The sequence below is a fragment of the Ruditapes philippinarum genome, unplaced genomic scaffold, assembly GCF_026571515.1.
Source record: "Ruditapes philippinarum isolate M1 unplaced genomic scaffold, ASM2657151v2 ctg1882_1_1_1_1, whole genome shotgun sequence".
NCBI classification, from domain to species: domain Eukaryota; kingdom Metazoa; phylum Mollusca; class Bivalvia; order Venerida; family Veneridae; genus Ruditapes; species Ruditapes philippinarum.
The window spans coordinates 80,632-95,543 of record NW_026865725.1 but is presented as its reverse complement, the minus strand read 5'-3'; the positions used below and the strand labels follow the sequence as shown (position 1 = coordinate 95,543).

At 29.7% G+C, this 14,912-nt stretch overlaps 1 protein-coding gene across 2 annotated transcripts; it reads left to right on the top strand.

Moving 5' to 3' along the window:
• The first annotated feature begins 6,662 nt into the window (after positions 1-6,662).
• On the top strand, positions 6,663-14,620 carry LOC132730115 (WAP four-disulfide core domain protein 1-like). 2 transcript variants are annotated; one of them, XM_060715971.1, is made up of 8 exons: positions 6,663-6,745; positions 10,974-11,178; positions 11,540-11,578; positions 11,857-11,907; positions 12,333-12,479; positions 12,985-13,102; positions 13,534-13,652; positions 14,142-14,620. In XM_060715971.1, the coding sequence occupies exons 1-8, from the start codon at positions 6,731-6,733 to the stop codon at positions 14,171-14,173; spliced, it is 726 nt and encodes a 241-aa protein (XP_060571954.1). In that variant the 5' UTR covers positions 6,663-6,730; the 3' UTR covers positions 14,174-14,620. The 2 variants fall into 2 exon arrangements, with proteins under 2 accessions (XP_060571954.1, XP_060571953.1); XM_060715970.1 differs by lacking the exon at positions 6,663-6,745 and adding an exon at positions 7,003-7,211.
• The last annotated feature ends 292 nt before the right edge of the window (positions 14,621-14,912 follow it).

The window sequence follows — 14,912 nt, the reverse complement described above, 5'->3', positions numbered from 1 at the left end:
AATAAGTGTTATCACAAAACATTAGCATTTGGTTTTATAATTGTATCCGAATTTAGAATTTGGTAAAGTATCATTGTGGATTTTTTTTTCTTTTTTGTGTGGAAAAAGCAGAATGAAATCGTTTGATAACAAGAAAGTGAAATAAAATTACAAGTGCACTGGATTACCGACTGGGTATTCGCTTGATGCGTTTGCACACTTCTAATTATGCGACTTACCTCCAGATGTTAACATCTGCACCACAATTGTATATATCAAGTTCTGCAGAAAAAATTGGCTAATATTAATTTATTTATAATATTTATATTAACACATATCACCCTTGATAAATAAATAATTGATTTAAATACAACAAGCACGACATTATTTATACATGTATAAGAGATACATAGACCTGACTTTATTTTGTTCTACGCTTTGGTATGTCTTTTAGACACACATATTTATGTTGTTATTCTCAGCGAGTCATTATTAGAAACGCTTTGGATATATTATAACCAAACTTTTGACTAGACATGAATGATCGCATGAGCACAATTTGTATGAAAGCCTTGTCTGTTTTATTCAAACATTTTTTATTTCTGTTGACACAAGGAAAATAATTTGAGTTAATATGTCGATTTATAAAACAAAATTTTATCAACATTAATAACATTGTAGAAAGTACAATAGCATTTTATCAGATGACAGGGAGCCTGTAGAGACGATATAGGTATACAAATTCAACGATCCAATTAGTACAAGAACACATGTGGTTACAAAACTATTTAAAAAAAAAATATTCTATAAGATTTGTGTTAGCTTGATTGGCAATTGGCATTTGTTTGCTAGGCAGATAATTTGGCATAAAACATTAAAAGCTAACAAAAACAAACAGAGGGACCATCATAAAAAAGTTGTAATGACGGCATTGCTTTCTTAATAATCTGAAGGATCGCAGCTTGATTTTCATGAAATTATTAATTTAAAAATAATATATTTTTCAAATACATTGAAGATGTAAATTTACCTTAAACTTTATTTAAAAACTTATATGACTGTTGTTGCTTAGCACAGGATAAGATAGTATCTAAATTTTTATTTTCTGCTCTTAATCTTTAAAAAGAAGAAGAAAAGATATTGCATAAATTGTTGGAGAAGTTTATAATATCAAAAATATATAACAAGAAAGTAATAATTAACACAAAATAAGTTATCTGTTCAGCATATATTAGAACATCCAATGAATAAATGATATACATAAAAGAAATGTGTTTTTTAACAAAGACTGTTCAAATATGGGGACATATATTTTTACTTTTCAGTCTGTTATAACAAAAATATTTAAGAGGTTATTTTTCTTTAAAAGCATTACATTCCGCTAATGTCTTTCTAAAGATTTTACAAACCAATAAATAATGCATTGTTTTTGTTGAATAGCAATGTAGCCAAGTGTTATTCTTATCATTTGCCGAAGTTCCAACTCGTACTTGACAAAACCTAACCATATTTTGGCAAAAGATATGGAATAAAACATTTACTTCAATAAGACATTATAAGTTCAAATTCTTAAAATAAGAACGATAAGGTCAGAGAATTTACATTAGGGTTTAGAAAAAAAAGATCATATGGAATGTTAACTGACCATGTGTGTCATAAATTGCTAATTATCTCGATATTTACATTACCAGAGTCAAAGGTTCAAGCATAATGAATAATTTGACATTTTTATTACATTGTGAAGTTAAAATGAAGTGAAACCTGAAGACAGATGTGTAGTTATTAATTGACTCTTTGTATGTAGGTTGTTGACTTCAAACCACTTTCCCCTCACCGCTGTGGGTTCGAATCCCGACAGGGACTTTGGATTCTTTCATGTGAGAAAGCTATTCAGCTAGCTTACGGAACGTCGGTGGTTCTACTCAGGTGCCCGTTCGTGCCTGAAATTATGCGCGGAAGGGCACCCGAGGTCTTCCTCCACCAGAAAAAATGGAACGTCGCTATATTACCTATACTGTGTGGGTGCGACGTAAAATCCAATCAAACAATAACAAACAAACAATTATTTGTGTACAAACTTAAGTGAGCTCGAAACATACAAATAGGAACAATACAACATTTTTTCTTAATAATCTGACATATGTTCAAACCATTGTAGTACTCAAACCTCTAAAAGCATGTGATAAACAATTTTAATTTTTTACGGTAACCAATGACTCCAACTGAGATCAATAATTCGATTATAAAAGTCGCATTAAAATTATTTCTCAAGAAGTCGGCCGTTTTTAGGTTTATTGGGTATTTTGTCTTTGTGTATCATGCTGCAGTTTGTGTGGACGCTGATATTTTTTTAAATAACTAAGATAAGTAAACATCTTAACAACATTCATGACAGTTAATTTTAGTCCTAATGTATCTATAACCAGTAACGTCAGCCAATTCGTATTTGCAATCATTACTTATCAACTTTGTTTACATTGCTCTTCTTTTCAGAGTCTTAACATAAGTTATTCAAGGACAGGTGTGAAATATGAGTTGTCTCTGTTATGAAGCTTCAAATGACAACTTTATTAGCATTTCTGTCTCATAACACTCCTGAAAATAGATTATGAGATTTATGGTATCCTATAAATATATATCTATACGAATGTTCTAGATTCTCATACTGTCATATTGCAGATAGATGATTAATTACTCGACGGATTTCATTTCCGTAATATGTGGCGGTATAAAAATTGTGTTATTTCATAACTCCTTGAAAACATAAATCGCATCGAGGAGACTTGGTCAGTTGTTTTCAAAATGTTTGTCTGTTTATTGCAAAAAATGCATTTTAGTCGTTTTTACGTTGGATATAGATGCGTTCTAGACTTACTTTTGTATTCTAAACAGTTTGTCTATAACAATGTGTAGCTGTAAGTATATCAGAAACGAATAAGTATATATTATGCTAGTTGCTGGGTAGGTTTTGTTTCTTAAGCAGGGTAGTCAACGTTGAAATCGCCCTCTTCTGTGACACAATATACCACAAATAGGTATAAGATTCATGTCGAAAGAAGCCGAGAACGACTTCGGTGTCAATACGGTATAGCCCGACATCATTAGACGATTTATTTTGAAACGGTAGAATAGTTATGCATGTTAATAATTATAGAGAATCTAATTAACTGTAGAAAGTGTACAAATATGCAATAGCAATAGATATGAAATGGTTCCACCGACAGAAATAATAACAATAAAAACACCGGCACTTAATACATTTACAATACAAGTAATTAACACTGTTATAGAGTTGCGCCAAGTTATTTTAGAAAAAGCTTATATATAGAGGATATTTGTTTAGTTCAGTATAAGATCGAAATAAACTTCACCGAGTGAGCACCAAAAGGTATACTTCAATACAATACAGTAACACACAGTATAGTACAGTAAAGTACAGCACAGCACTGTACATCGCACCGCACTGCACTGTACTGTGTAAGTAGCTAATCTCACAAACATGAACTTTTAGTGTTCACAAGATGAAACATATTTCGAAACATGGATATACTTAATTAAAATATTGTTACAGGTATCATATGTGTTTTGTATGTAATATACTAAAATACAACAAAAGTAGTAATATATAATATAAAGAGCATCTACACACGAGGCAATCTGTTTTGTACGAGTAGGCGTAGCCCCCGAGTATAAATCAGCTTGCCGATTGTTTTGATGTTCTTTCTCTTTTGTATCATATTCAAAAATTAAAACACGTTTCCTTATGTCATAATATGAAACCCCAGAAAAAAGAAACCAATGAACCAGCATCTGAAAATGATATTTCTATCGCTATTCCTTTCTCTGTCGTCACAATAATTATGTAAACCCCAGACAAAATGAACCAATCATTGAGCATACTCTGGAGTGCAGGTAACTAATACCTGCACTCCAGTTAAATAGACGTAAATAATCAGAACTTGTTGAACTGAAAACAACTAATGTATCTGTTTTATTGTTTTATAAACACCTGTTTTTACACCACGTTGTTAATTTGCTGAAATGGAAACTGTTTATTTTTGAGACAAAGAAAATTTATATCCGTATTGCATATGGTTACTGTTTCTTTTGCAAGAGGCAACAAATATGCGTCACAACTGAGGTATTAAACTTAAAAGTCGAAAATGAAATTCTTAAATATCAGAGAAAAATGATTTTATGAAATTAAAAAAAATGAATGAAACGATACATACATGATTAAATGAAAATGGATAAATAAATGGCTAACTGGTTTGTTGAAACGCCGATTACATGTTACTAGTCCCGCATGATTTCTGATTCTGCGGTGGGGGGAAATAACCATAAGACTCAATGTCCGTGACCAATTGTCACGGAGAAATTATACCTTATTCCCGGATAGAATCGGTGACAAGATGAAATATTTAAATATTAGTAAGACATGTTATGATTCTTTGTCTAATTCAGAAACACATTTGTAAGAATGAAAGAAATGTAATGTATCTCCTCCTGATTAAAATTTAAAATGGAATGAGGACACAAAAACATAGAAAGGTTAACACAGAAACATAAAACGATAGAAGAACACACTCATTTTCGTTTTATCATTTTACAAATTACAGACTTTATATAATGGAAAATAATAACGATAAGAGAAAATTAAAAACATGAAATGACGAAGAGTTAGAGCGGTATACATTCATCCCCAGAAAAATATATTGAGCAGTAAAGACGCGCTTCTTGTTATTTTTACAATCAAGACATGTTGGTATGTTACTGCAGGGCATCCAAAATAAACATGCTGTATTGACAGGGTCAATTACTAAATGATTAAGGATGTTTACGTGTAATCGTCTAGTCCAAATATTGCTTACTGGAAATAAAATGTTTATGGACCTAATTGTATATAACACAACTGGTAAGAACATGAAAATTCATTATGTTAATATACTAGTAAATATATTAACCAATGTAAAACCTTAACTTAAATGTACATGTTTATCTTCAAATCTGGACAGAACCAATGATCTTTATTGGAATTTTTTTTTCTTCCAAATATATACTGACGGAAAAGCGAACAGTGCAGACAGTGAACGGATGTTCCGGTCGATTATATAATCATGGTTTGCACTGTTTGCATGGATAGACCATTTTGCCAGAAAGAGGCTAGAGGTTACAACATATGTACTTACTTATGGAAACAGTTTACGTATTCAAACAGGAAATACTATGATTTCTGTTTCAAAGTAACAATCTATGGATATTTGTAAATAGTAAAGAAAGACACGTATGCAGCTTCAAAGCATAATGATGTTATAACTCAAATTTTGCTTTGAGTTTAATTTCCATAATTATTGTTCATATAGTTCTATGTATGATAAACATCAATTAATATATACGTTTGTATTTTTATTTCATCAAATGATTAACATAAAGAATTGAAAAATATCCACAAATGTATATTTTTTCATACAAGTTTGAAGTATTAAATGATTTTGAATGACCTGAATTTGTTATTTTCCAACTTAAAATCTTCCCTTTAATATTTCCAGGTTAGATTTCAACTGTTATACACATTAACCGATACCCTATTTTCTAAAAATTGGCAATTCACAATGTTCATTTGATATAAAATTTTACTTTTTTAAAAATGTTTTGTTTCAATACAGAAGGATTGTTTTGTAATCAATTTAACTAAATAATACATTCTGTGTTTGCTAAATTAAGTGTAAAATCCTGGTAACTATACGGATAACGCATCAATTTAGAAATTTTATTTCTCTAAAATGATGTAGGATTTTTTATGACATTTAGCTCTTAATTACAACAATAATTCTGTTTACTATGTTATGTTGAATCTAATTGAAAAGTTAGAAAGTAATTTAAAGTTTTACTTATGTTTAATATATCTCTATAATAACTATGAATATGATCATACTAAAATCATTTTGTTTTACTTTTTAAATTATATCAACCACTTGAATATTGAAGACATAAAATTATTTTTATACTTGCCCAATGCCCCATATTTGCTCGAGCAATGACCCTTGAAAACTTAGAAACCCAAGTTTAGCGTGTTTGTCATGCATCTGGTGAGTTTTGATGTAATCATTATTAATTTTATTCATAGTTGATGAATTAATCACGCAATTGCATGTATGAATAAGTAACCGACGCACAAACCTGAACAAATTATAAATTGAAAGTTTGAATAACTATACTGTTATGTAAACTTTGTTGTAGCGAAACGAAAATAATGTTTCTTTGTAACACATAACTGCACTTTTCAGTTGTTTAATTGATAATCGCACGCATTTGTGCACGCATAGGCGTTTTTGTCCATATTGATTTATTGTGTTTTTTACTGTTTTAAACGATACAAAAGAAAATGTCTCGCTTTTTCTGCCAGAATTATAATTAATTAGGAATAATCATCGGATTTTGTCCCGAAATTCGTCTAAAAAGGAAAAAAGGAGGTTTTGTTTATTGTGGAATTACGATATCTTTTATTTGTTAATTCTATCATACTATTAGATAAAAGGACTCAGGTAGCAAATTAGTTTAACAGTGTTTAAATCAAGGGTGATTTATCAGACTATCAACGTCGTGTATTTAGGATAAGAGGTAGACTGTAGCGGGTTAATGCGACTAATTTAGCTTAAATTACCACAGTATCAGGAAAATTTCTCCATCAGTTGATAGGTGAAGTTTGAGAGACGAATACCTGCCAATGTAGGTATGTGAAGATACCGGCATGGATTATAGACACGTATGTTTCAATCAGTGTTTTGTTTTAAAGGAATACGTGAGATGTTTGAGAGGGCTAACGGGATTTATTGATAAATATTTATATTTAAATCATCTATATTGATCGAAGTGTTTGAACGCAATTTTGAAATTTGACGAATATAATGCTATTTTTCTTACTAGCTGATAATCTTTAAATATGAAAGATTCAGCAATTTATTAAATTCGAAAATAAATAAAGGAAAAAGGTTATTGTGATAAAAAGTTTATGATAAAATTAAAATATGATTTTAACGTTGATTTTAGTCCTTCAGACGACTGGGACATTGTTTGGTGCACAAATTTTACCTGACCCTGATTTGAAAGCTATACTTAAAGGAAAGAAGGGGAATGGAGTTAGAAAAAAGTCAAGATTAAATGAAGAAAATAAAAGTGATTCAGGGGGGAATACAAATGAAAATGTTCCTGAAAAATGGCTCGTAGATGCGGTAAGAATAATATGAATTTTGATATGGATATTATTAAGAGAAATATAAAAGAACGTCTAATAATAATCGAGGTCCTTATATAGTCATTGATTTTATTATATAAAAAATATTACCGCTTATTTTCTTTTATCAGCAATATTGCAAAAAGATACATTAACGCTACAATAGTTAAATGTTTATTATTAAAATGTAACTGAATAAAAATGTCCAAAGTAAATTATTAAATTGCAGTTATATATCTTTTTTTAAAAATCAATACGTACACGTTCTTGCTATAATTTTTTAAGCGAAATCCTTTCAATTTACAATTGACATTTATTTTTGAGTCAGCATAAGACTGGTCCATTCTAAAGATAAACGAAACGAGGATATAAGTATGAAATCGAACTACACCAGTCTATTATTTTTACAACTATTCATCTATATATGTTACTTTGACAATTCTTGCACGGCTATTGAAAATTGTTTTTCAAGGCACCATACCTTAAAGAATTGATCCTTTATCAAATAATTCTGTTACGTAAATTGTGTAAATTCTATTAATTTAAAAACACAAATCTTCATTGCAGCCATAAAGTATTCATTTAGTTCGTCAAAAATGGCCACGACTTTTGATATGATATTATCATGTTTAATTCATGTACATATATTTAACTTTTTTTTGTTTGCTTTTTGCGTTTTCAGTTAAAAATGGTATAATACATTTTCCATTTTCTTATTGCGTTAGGTTTAAAAGCAATATATTTTCATGCACAGATAAAAACTTTTTTTGTAAAAACAACTCAAACTTTTAGATAGAACAAATGAATGAAGAAGAAAACAATGAAAACGTAACACAAAACGAGACAAAGCGATGAAAGATAGTTCTACTATGAAAAAAAAATCTCCTGTATATCCGCTAAACTGCGTTTCCTCATTGCCAGACAAAACTATGTGTTATAGTAAATCATACGCAATGTCAAACGTTGAAGACAGATGTGCGAACATAAAATGTTTATTGACAATTGTCTGATGGAATGATTGCCAACTAGAACAAACCGTCTGCGCCTTCTCTACAATTTATATACAAGATTAAAGCGACATTTCTCTTTAACTTCAAATCTAGATTTTAACAATTTGAGTGTAAAACCATCTAAAATCTTAGATAACCGTTACTATATAGATTAAGAGTCTTTATAGACATTTTGTTTTTCTGCGAGATTTTCTTGTGCAGCTCACTTTAATGTTAAAATGATGTGCATTTGATTTTGTCATGTCTAATACAATGGTCGACTATAATGCTCAAAGAAGGTCCTTCCGTTGTTGATTTATAAAATTTGTAAGTGATTTGCTTGAAATTTATAAATAAAATATGCATTGATATTCTGAATGTGAATGTTATTTTTCAAAAAAATAGACAAATGCAAGCAATGTCAAGAATATTATGTTTTCATTTTACATGTTTAAATGATAAATTTTGCTTCCACTTGACAGTACCGTCCATGTATAGCCTCAATCAAACCGAGCCTGCAACATTTTCAATCTGTCATTTTGTGTGTTCGTTATGTTTTCCGTTTTCCTCTACTATGTTTGCAGATTTTTAAAAGTTATTTTCACCTACATTAAAAGATTTTAATCGGAATATTTGAAGTATTTTTGGAAGTAACTTTATAACTTTGAACGAGAAATAAAGTAATATTTTCAATATGAAGATGAAAATAAGGTATAAATGAATATTGTGAGTTTGTTTTGCAGAAGGTATAAAAGGAGCCCTACTGAGCTTAAAGGCCTAAAATGGAATAGATCAAGTGAAGCGCTTTAAGTGAAAAAATATTCGAACCAGACTAATCGTTTTCTTTCCTAACTGAATTGAATATCGTTGTTTTTTGCGCGATTTTTAGCTCGATTTTAACGAAAAGTGTTGAAACGCATTTAAGTTTTGGGTCATTTTGCACAATAAATTGATTATTCTTGGTCAATGGTATTTTTATCTTTTCTGGGGGATGTTGCTAAATTTATACAAGTTTAAAGCGTTAATAAAAACGTCCCTTAGTTAACACTGGACATGGAATATAATAACAGTGACATTTATCTAATCAAATGATAAAGAAATTCGAATAAATTTCAGAATTTCAGAATTTATAATAGAAGTGTCCTTTTCTGTTTTAAAGATAATTTTTGAATTGCCAGAAAATAAAAAAAAATATGTTAGTCTGATTAATTTCATCCAAACTAGCCAATTTAATAGAAAAAGATCGAGACGTAACGAATATCTTGCTTCATGAAAAGTCTAACAGGTGTTAGAAAACAAGTGTTTTATCTTGTAACAGCCTTTACGTCTCTTAAATTGCTGATTCTGACAGGAATCTGCATATTTACATCCCCGTGCATAGTTGTGTCTGAAATCTAATCAACAGTTTATTGTAGGGAATATTAAAATAAAGATGGATTATTTTATCATTCTACTTTGAAAAAAAAATCTCTCTCTCTCTCTTTCGTTTGTTACAGTATTAAAACTGTATAATTTGTTTAAAATATAAAAAATAGTGTTTCTGATTCATTTGCATATTTTATTGAACATTGGTTTGAAATTTATACTTTCTTCAGTACACTTACTATAATAGGTAAACATTATAGTTGATATCTATAAAAATGTCTTTATCTATCAATAATGCACATTTTGTGGCCCATATCACTAAAATAATACAAATAAACCAATTGTCCTAAAACATACATGTTTAATGTCACATTAAGACGAAGAAAATGCGGATAAATAAATGCGATAATACCAATTTAGGAGAGTCTGGAGGACAGAATTATCTTGTTGTCCATAGTTCGTAATAACAGGGAATACTGTTCAAATTTCTTGCTTATTTAATAAGGTTATAATACAGATAATACAAAGTAATATCGGTTGAAACTATCTGGTGAAAGATGCATTTCTTATACAAGCGATATTATTTCATGTAATGGTGTCAATAATAAGTTACAATAAATTCTACTCTATTCTTTATTTGACCGGTATTAAAATGTGACACGCAAGTTCAGGTATAATATACGCATGTTTAAATATTCTTTAAATGATTTTCTATAAGATAAGAGAATACACTGTAGTGGATTAAAGGGGATAAATAAGTTGAAATAATTTGGTCACATATCAATAATTAGCTCGAATTGGAATGTGATGCAACGATCAAAATATTTAAAGATAGTGCCTGAGTGGAATTTGTTTCAAACATGATACTTCTAAATAATTATAGAATATCTTCATCATTATAAACATTATCCTACGGCAACTATTAGGCCCCTTATTTCCAGTCACCAAATACAATGACATATTTTAACTTTTTTATCAAAGAAAGTTAAAAGTGCAATATGCATTTTACATTGTCAGTTTCATGGGTTTTTTAAACATCTGTTTATTTTCATTACATATTTACAATATTCAGTTTACATTTACATCTTTAATTGTACTGCATGTACTATTATTCAATTTATGGTATATTTTTGTAAAATTTAAAGCATATTCATAATCAAGAACCTTTTTGATACAGTTTTACTTGCGAATATCGTAGGTCGTAGTCATGCGAAGAAATTAATATAAGAAATATGATCCAAGCCTACAAAGTGAAACTATGTTAGTTCAAAAATAGATACTACGCCAAAATGAAAGAAATATAAAGAATAAAAAACAAAACTGGAAATAGGCATATACCAGATAATCACGAGTTATCATGTTCATTTTGATAGATATTTCTTATAATTGTCTCTATATATTTTCAGATATTTTATGACGATTACCAATCAGATGCTCCTGCTGCTCCAAATATGGCGTCGGAAGATGTGTGTCCGCCGGTTCCGGATGTTGTATCAAATGACGCATGCGCACATAATTCGTGTCAAAGAGATACCGATTGTTCGGATGGATACAGTTGTTGTTTTACCGGATGCTCTTTTACGTGCCTTCGTGAAGTTCAACCAGCCGCTCGTAATTCCTTATTATTTGATTCCTTCTCAAAATTGTCAATTATGAGTAAAAATTTTGCATCGTCAGATTATTACAAAATGAATTCTTTCTTTTCCAAGAAGACTCAATTTTAGCAAGATTTCTTTTCCTTTAAGAAACAAAATGGAAACGCATTAGGTCATTAAAATATCTTTTTGTAAAATGATGAAATATTTTAACCACAGTTAAAATGGTCAAGTAGTTAAAATGGCCAATCGCTTTACTTTGGTTTCAGTGTTTTTTAAAGATAATAAATCATAAATCTGTTTTAATATAAATTAAGAATCTCAGTTGGTATTGAACTTATTTATCAAATGTTAGTAAGTGTTGTTTTCTTTGTTAGTTGTCGACTGGCGGAAGGAACCAAGAAGATCAAGATCTGGTAAGGCACTAGTAATCTAAATCTGTACTTTAATTATTTTCTTAAATGACGACTTCTTTTATATTTTATTTCAGTTTTGATCATTTTAATGTGTAATTTTTTACATAAGTTTTTGTGTAACATGATATACAGCGCTAAGTACCAATTTAATCATTTCTTATAGTTTACAATTCATTTGGTCACAGATAAATAAATTTTAGCATATGTTATGACGACTGATTGATTTATTGATTGATTGATTGAATTCAAGCATTTTATTTATTGTACATTATTTTAAGGAATATCCTGGTTGATCAACAGACCAATTAATGACGATTCCTCCAATGAAGGTAATGGTACTGTTATTTTAGTTTTGTCAATATTGTCAGTTTGATATTTTAAGATATAATTGCATTTGTCAGATAAATGATTTGATCTTTTTTTTAAATACGCATATCTTGTTTAGTTATCCCCCCGTACATAACTGAATAAAAGTGAAATATAAACCATGATCCTATTCCATTTTATGACGTTTCTGTAACATAAACTCCATTAGTATCGAAGTTAAAGATTGAAAACTGCTTAAGTCGGTGCTGGTATTGGTGTTTCTTGCACTTTTTATTGCAAGTCAATATCTTTTCCCTTTCTTTAACAAAACAAACGATTTTATTGTTTCATAACATTATTAATAATATTAATTTATCTCAAAAAGTAAACACGCGTTGTTATCTTTATTTAGTTTATAATGGTCCTATCCAAACATAATTATTTGCAGTTGAAACATGCAGCACCAGTCCCATTGAATCTGACGAGGACCCTCTATTATGCCCCCAGGGATATTTCTGTCACGTGACTGATCCTGGAAATATAAAGGATGGAATACCAAACAGCGGATATTGCGTAAAACATAACGAAGAAAAATGTAAGACAATATCTGTTTTATATAAAGGAGATTTTAATTTGTGTTAGCCCTCGGAGTTATACATCAAGAATTTTAAAAGTAATAATATCCACGTGGCATGAAGCTGATGTCTGGATATATTGCCAGCAAATCTTAGTTTGACTATTTAATTTTCCGGAAAAGATGCGCATTGTAGACCAATGCAATTTTATAGCAAGCAAGTTATTTAATTGAACCGGGCTACAATTATCAAACTGTGTGTCATCTTAATTCAGAAGTTGATTACTACTTTTTAACTGTCAGTTACCATCATATATATCAAACTATACTATTGTTTGATGAGTTATGTAATTTTGCATCCAATAGTTAGTTTTGAAGAACGAAATTCTGCTTTTTTTTCCATAACTTTAGATTTGAAAATCGCAAACATAAAACCCCAATAGAGATATGTTCCTTTGTTATCACCTTTCAATTTTTTTTTAGTTTCGAGGAATGATGTATAATTATTTTTTATGGTTTTTTGAAGATTCCCCTGGAGAAGATAATCTTGTAATTACATCATCATTGAAAAAGAGAAAGACGTGTGCAGTTGACGATGTTATATTATTACATGGTGCAAAAATACAACTGAAAGATAAATTTTGGTAAGTCAAAAACATCGTTTTGCTTACTATAGAAATGTTAAAAGTTAAAAAAAAGCTTATCGATAGCAGTAGAAATGTCCGTGAGTGAAAACTCTGAAAATGAATGCTAAGTGTCGCAATACTTTTGTACTGGTCATTTGGTTCATACTTGTAGAGATTGAAAACTATTCAACAAAAATAGGTAACATATAATAACTTCAGACAATTTAGAACATTGTACATTGTATGTGGAAACTTATGCAAATTGACGTTATGACTTTTTGTTCTTGTCAGCAATTCATTAACTGACAGCTTAAATAGCCACGAACAGGAAAGAACTTTTGTCAATTTAAGATCATTTCAAATATAAAAAGACGTTTAAAAAATGCATAGCATTGCCATTTATTTAAAAGATTTTTATGCAACCAAATATACTTGTTTACTTTTTGCAGTCGCTGTAAAAATGGACATCTTTCATGTAGAGAAAGAGGTAGAACATCTAAAATAAAGAAAAAATATAAAAACAATAAAAGTAATACAAGAAATAGAAAAGAAAAACGCCAAAGAAAAGGTACTATAAATTACTACTTTTTACAATAAATTTAAATGTGTATCACTTTTAATTGCAATGGAACAATCTCACGTTCACCATTACATGTTACATGTGGAAACGAAAGTCGAGTAAAGGTCGACCAAGTCTGCATATTCAGGGGCAACTAACTTCAAACTTTCAACTTCATATCCACAAGAGAGATTCTAAACATTTTCTAACACTATCACCGTAATCCGTATTTTGAACAATGTATAAATGCAGATATCATGCAAAGTAATTATGAAACTACTGAAACATTACAATTTTCAATCGATTCGTTTCCTTGTTGACTTTAATATATTTGTTAGCCGGTTTTTAACTTCTTAAAGTGTCAGCATGTACCGGGTATTTTGAAATCCGAATTTCCATCCTATTGTTGATTTTGTTTTTTAATATTTCGGAGTCATGTGACCGTTTGTTTCCGACAATTTTGATTTCGTGTTATATCTTAATATTCTCGTGTTTCAGGTAAAAACAAGACGCATTCCAGAGAGACCTGATAAACTTTACTTATCTAGTTACAAAGACATGTTATCAATTAAATTATTTCCTTTAAACTACAAACACCACAATAACAGATACTGGATTGAGCTCGTCAGTGGAGGAAATTACATCATAGGATTTCATGACAATGTCGTTCTTTTATTGCCATTCCTGTGAAAGAATTTATATACATATATATACAATTATTCTAATATTGGAAGTGTATACAAGAATTTGAAAATCCCAGATACAAAACTACTGGCAAATACATAGAAATTCATTTACTATGCTTTTAAAATCACATTTTAAATAGAAATACGTAGCTCTTAATTCTTAAGTTTATGTTTTAAGCACACGCTTCTTCATTGTCGCTTTTCGCAAATTATTGTTACAACTTCCAACGCGAAAAGAAACTCATATTGTTTCATTATTTTGAATCAGTGTGCGCCTATTTTGAAAATTGTATGTAATGATTATTGTTAATAAAAAACGTGTTATGTTATGTCTACAAAATGTTTATTCTGAATAACGTGCCTAGGTTCCCATACATATATGACAAAACCTGGTAATTTCAAGTTTAAACAGTATAAATAATCTGAATAATACATGTACATGTATATTAAAACACCGTATTACCGGCGGCAGTGATGGCAAATCACGGCAGTGATGGCAGATATCTGAAAAATACCGATCGATACAGGTATGTTATAAATTTGGTTGGTTTAATTATATTACACAAATACGGCCCATTTCATT

Excerpts from the sequence above, each read along its gene's own strand:
- LOC132730115 (XM_060715970.1), top strand. The coding sequence starts at position 7,008 with ATGATTTTAACGTTGATTTTAGTCCTTCAGACGACTGGGACATTGTTT. Across the intron at positions 11,179-11,539 it reads TGAAGTTCAACCAGCCGCTC|TTGTCGACTGGCGGAAGGAA; the intron begins GTAATTCCTTAT and ends TTTCTTTGTTAG. Across the intron at positions 12,480-12,984 it reads AAAACATAACGAAGAAAAAT|ATTCCCCTGGAGAAGATAAT; the intron begins GTAAGACAATAT and ends GGTTTTTTGAAG.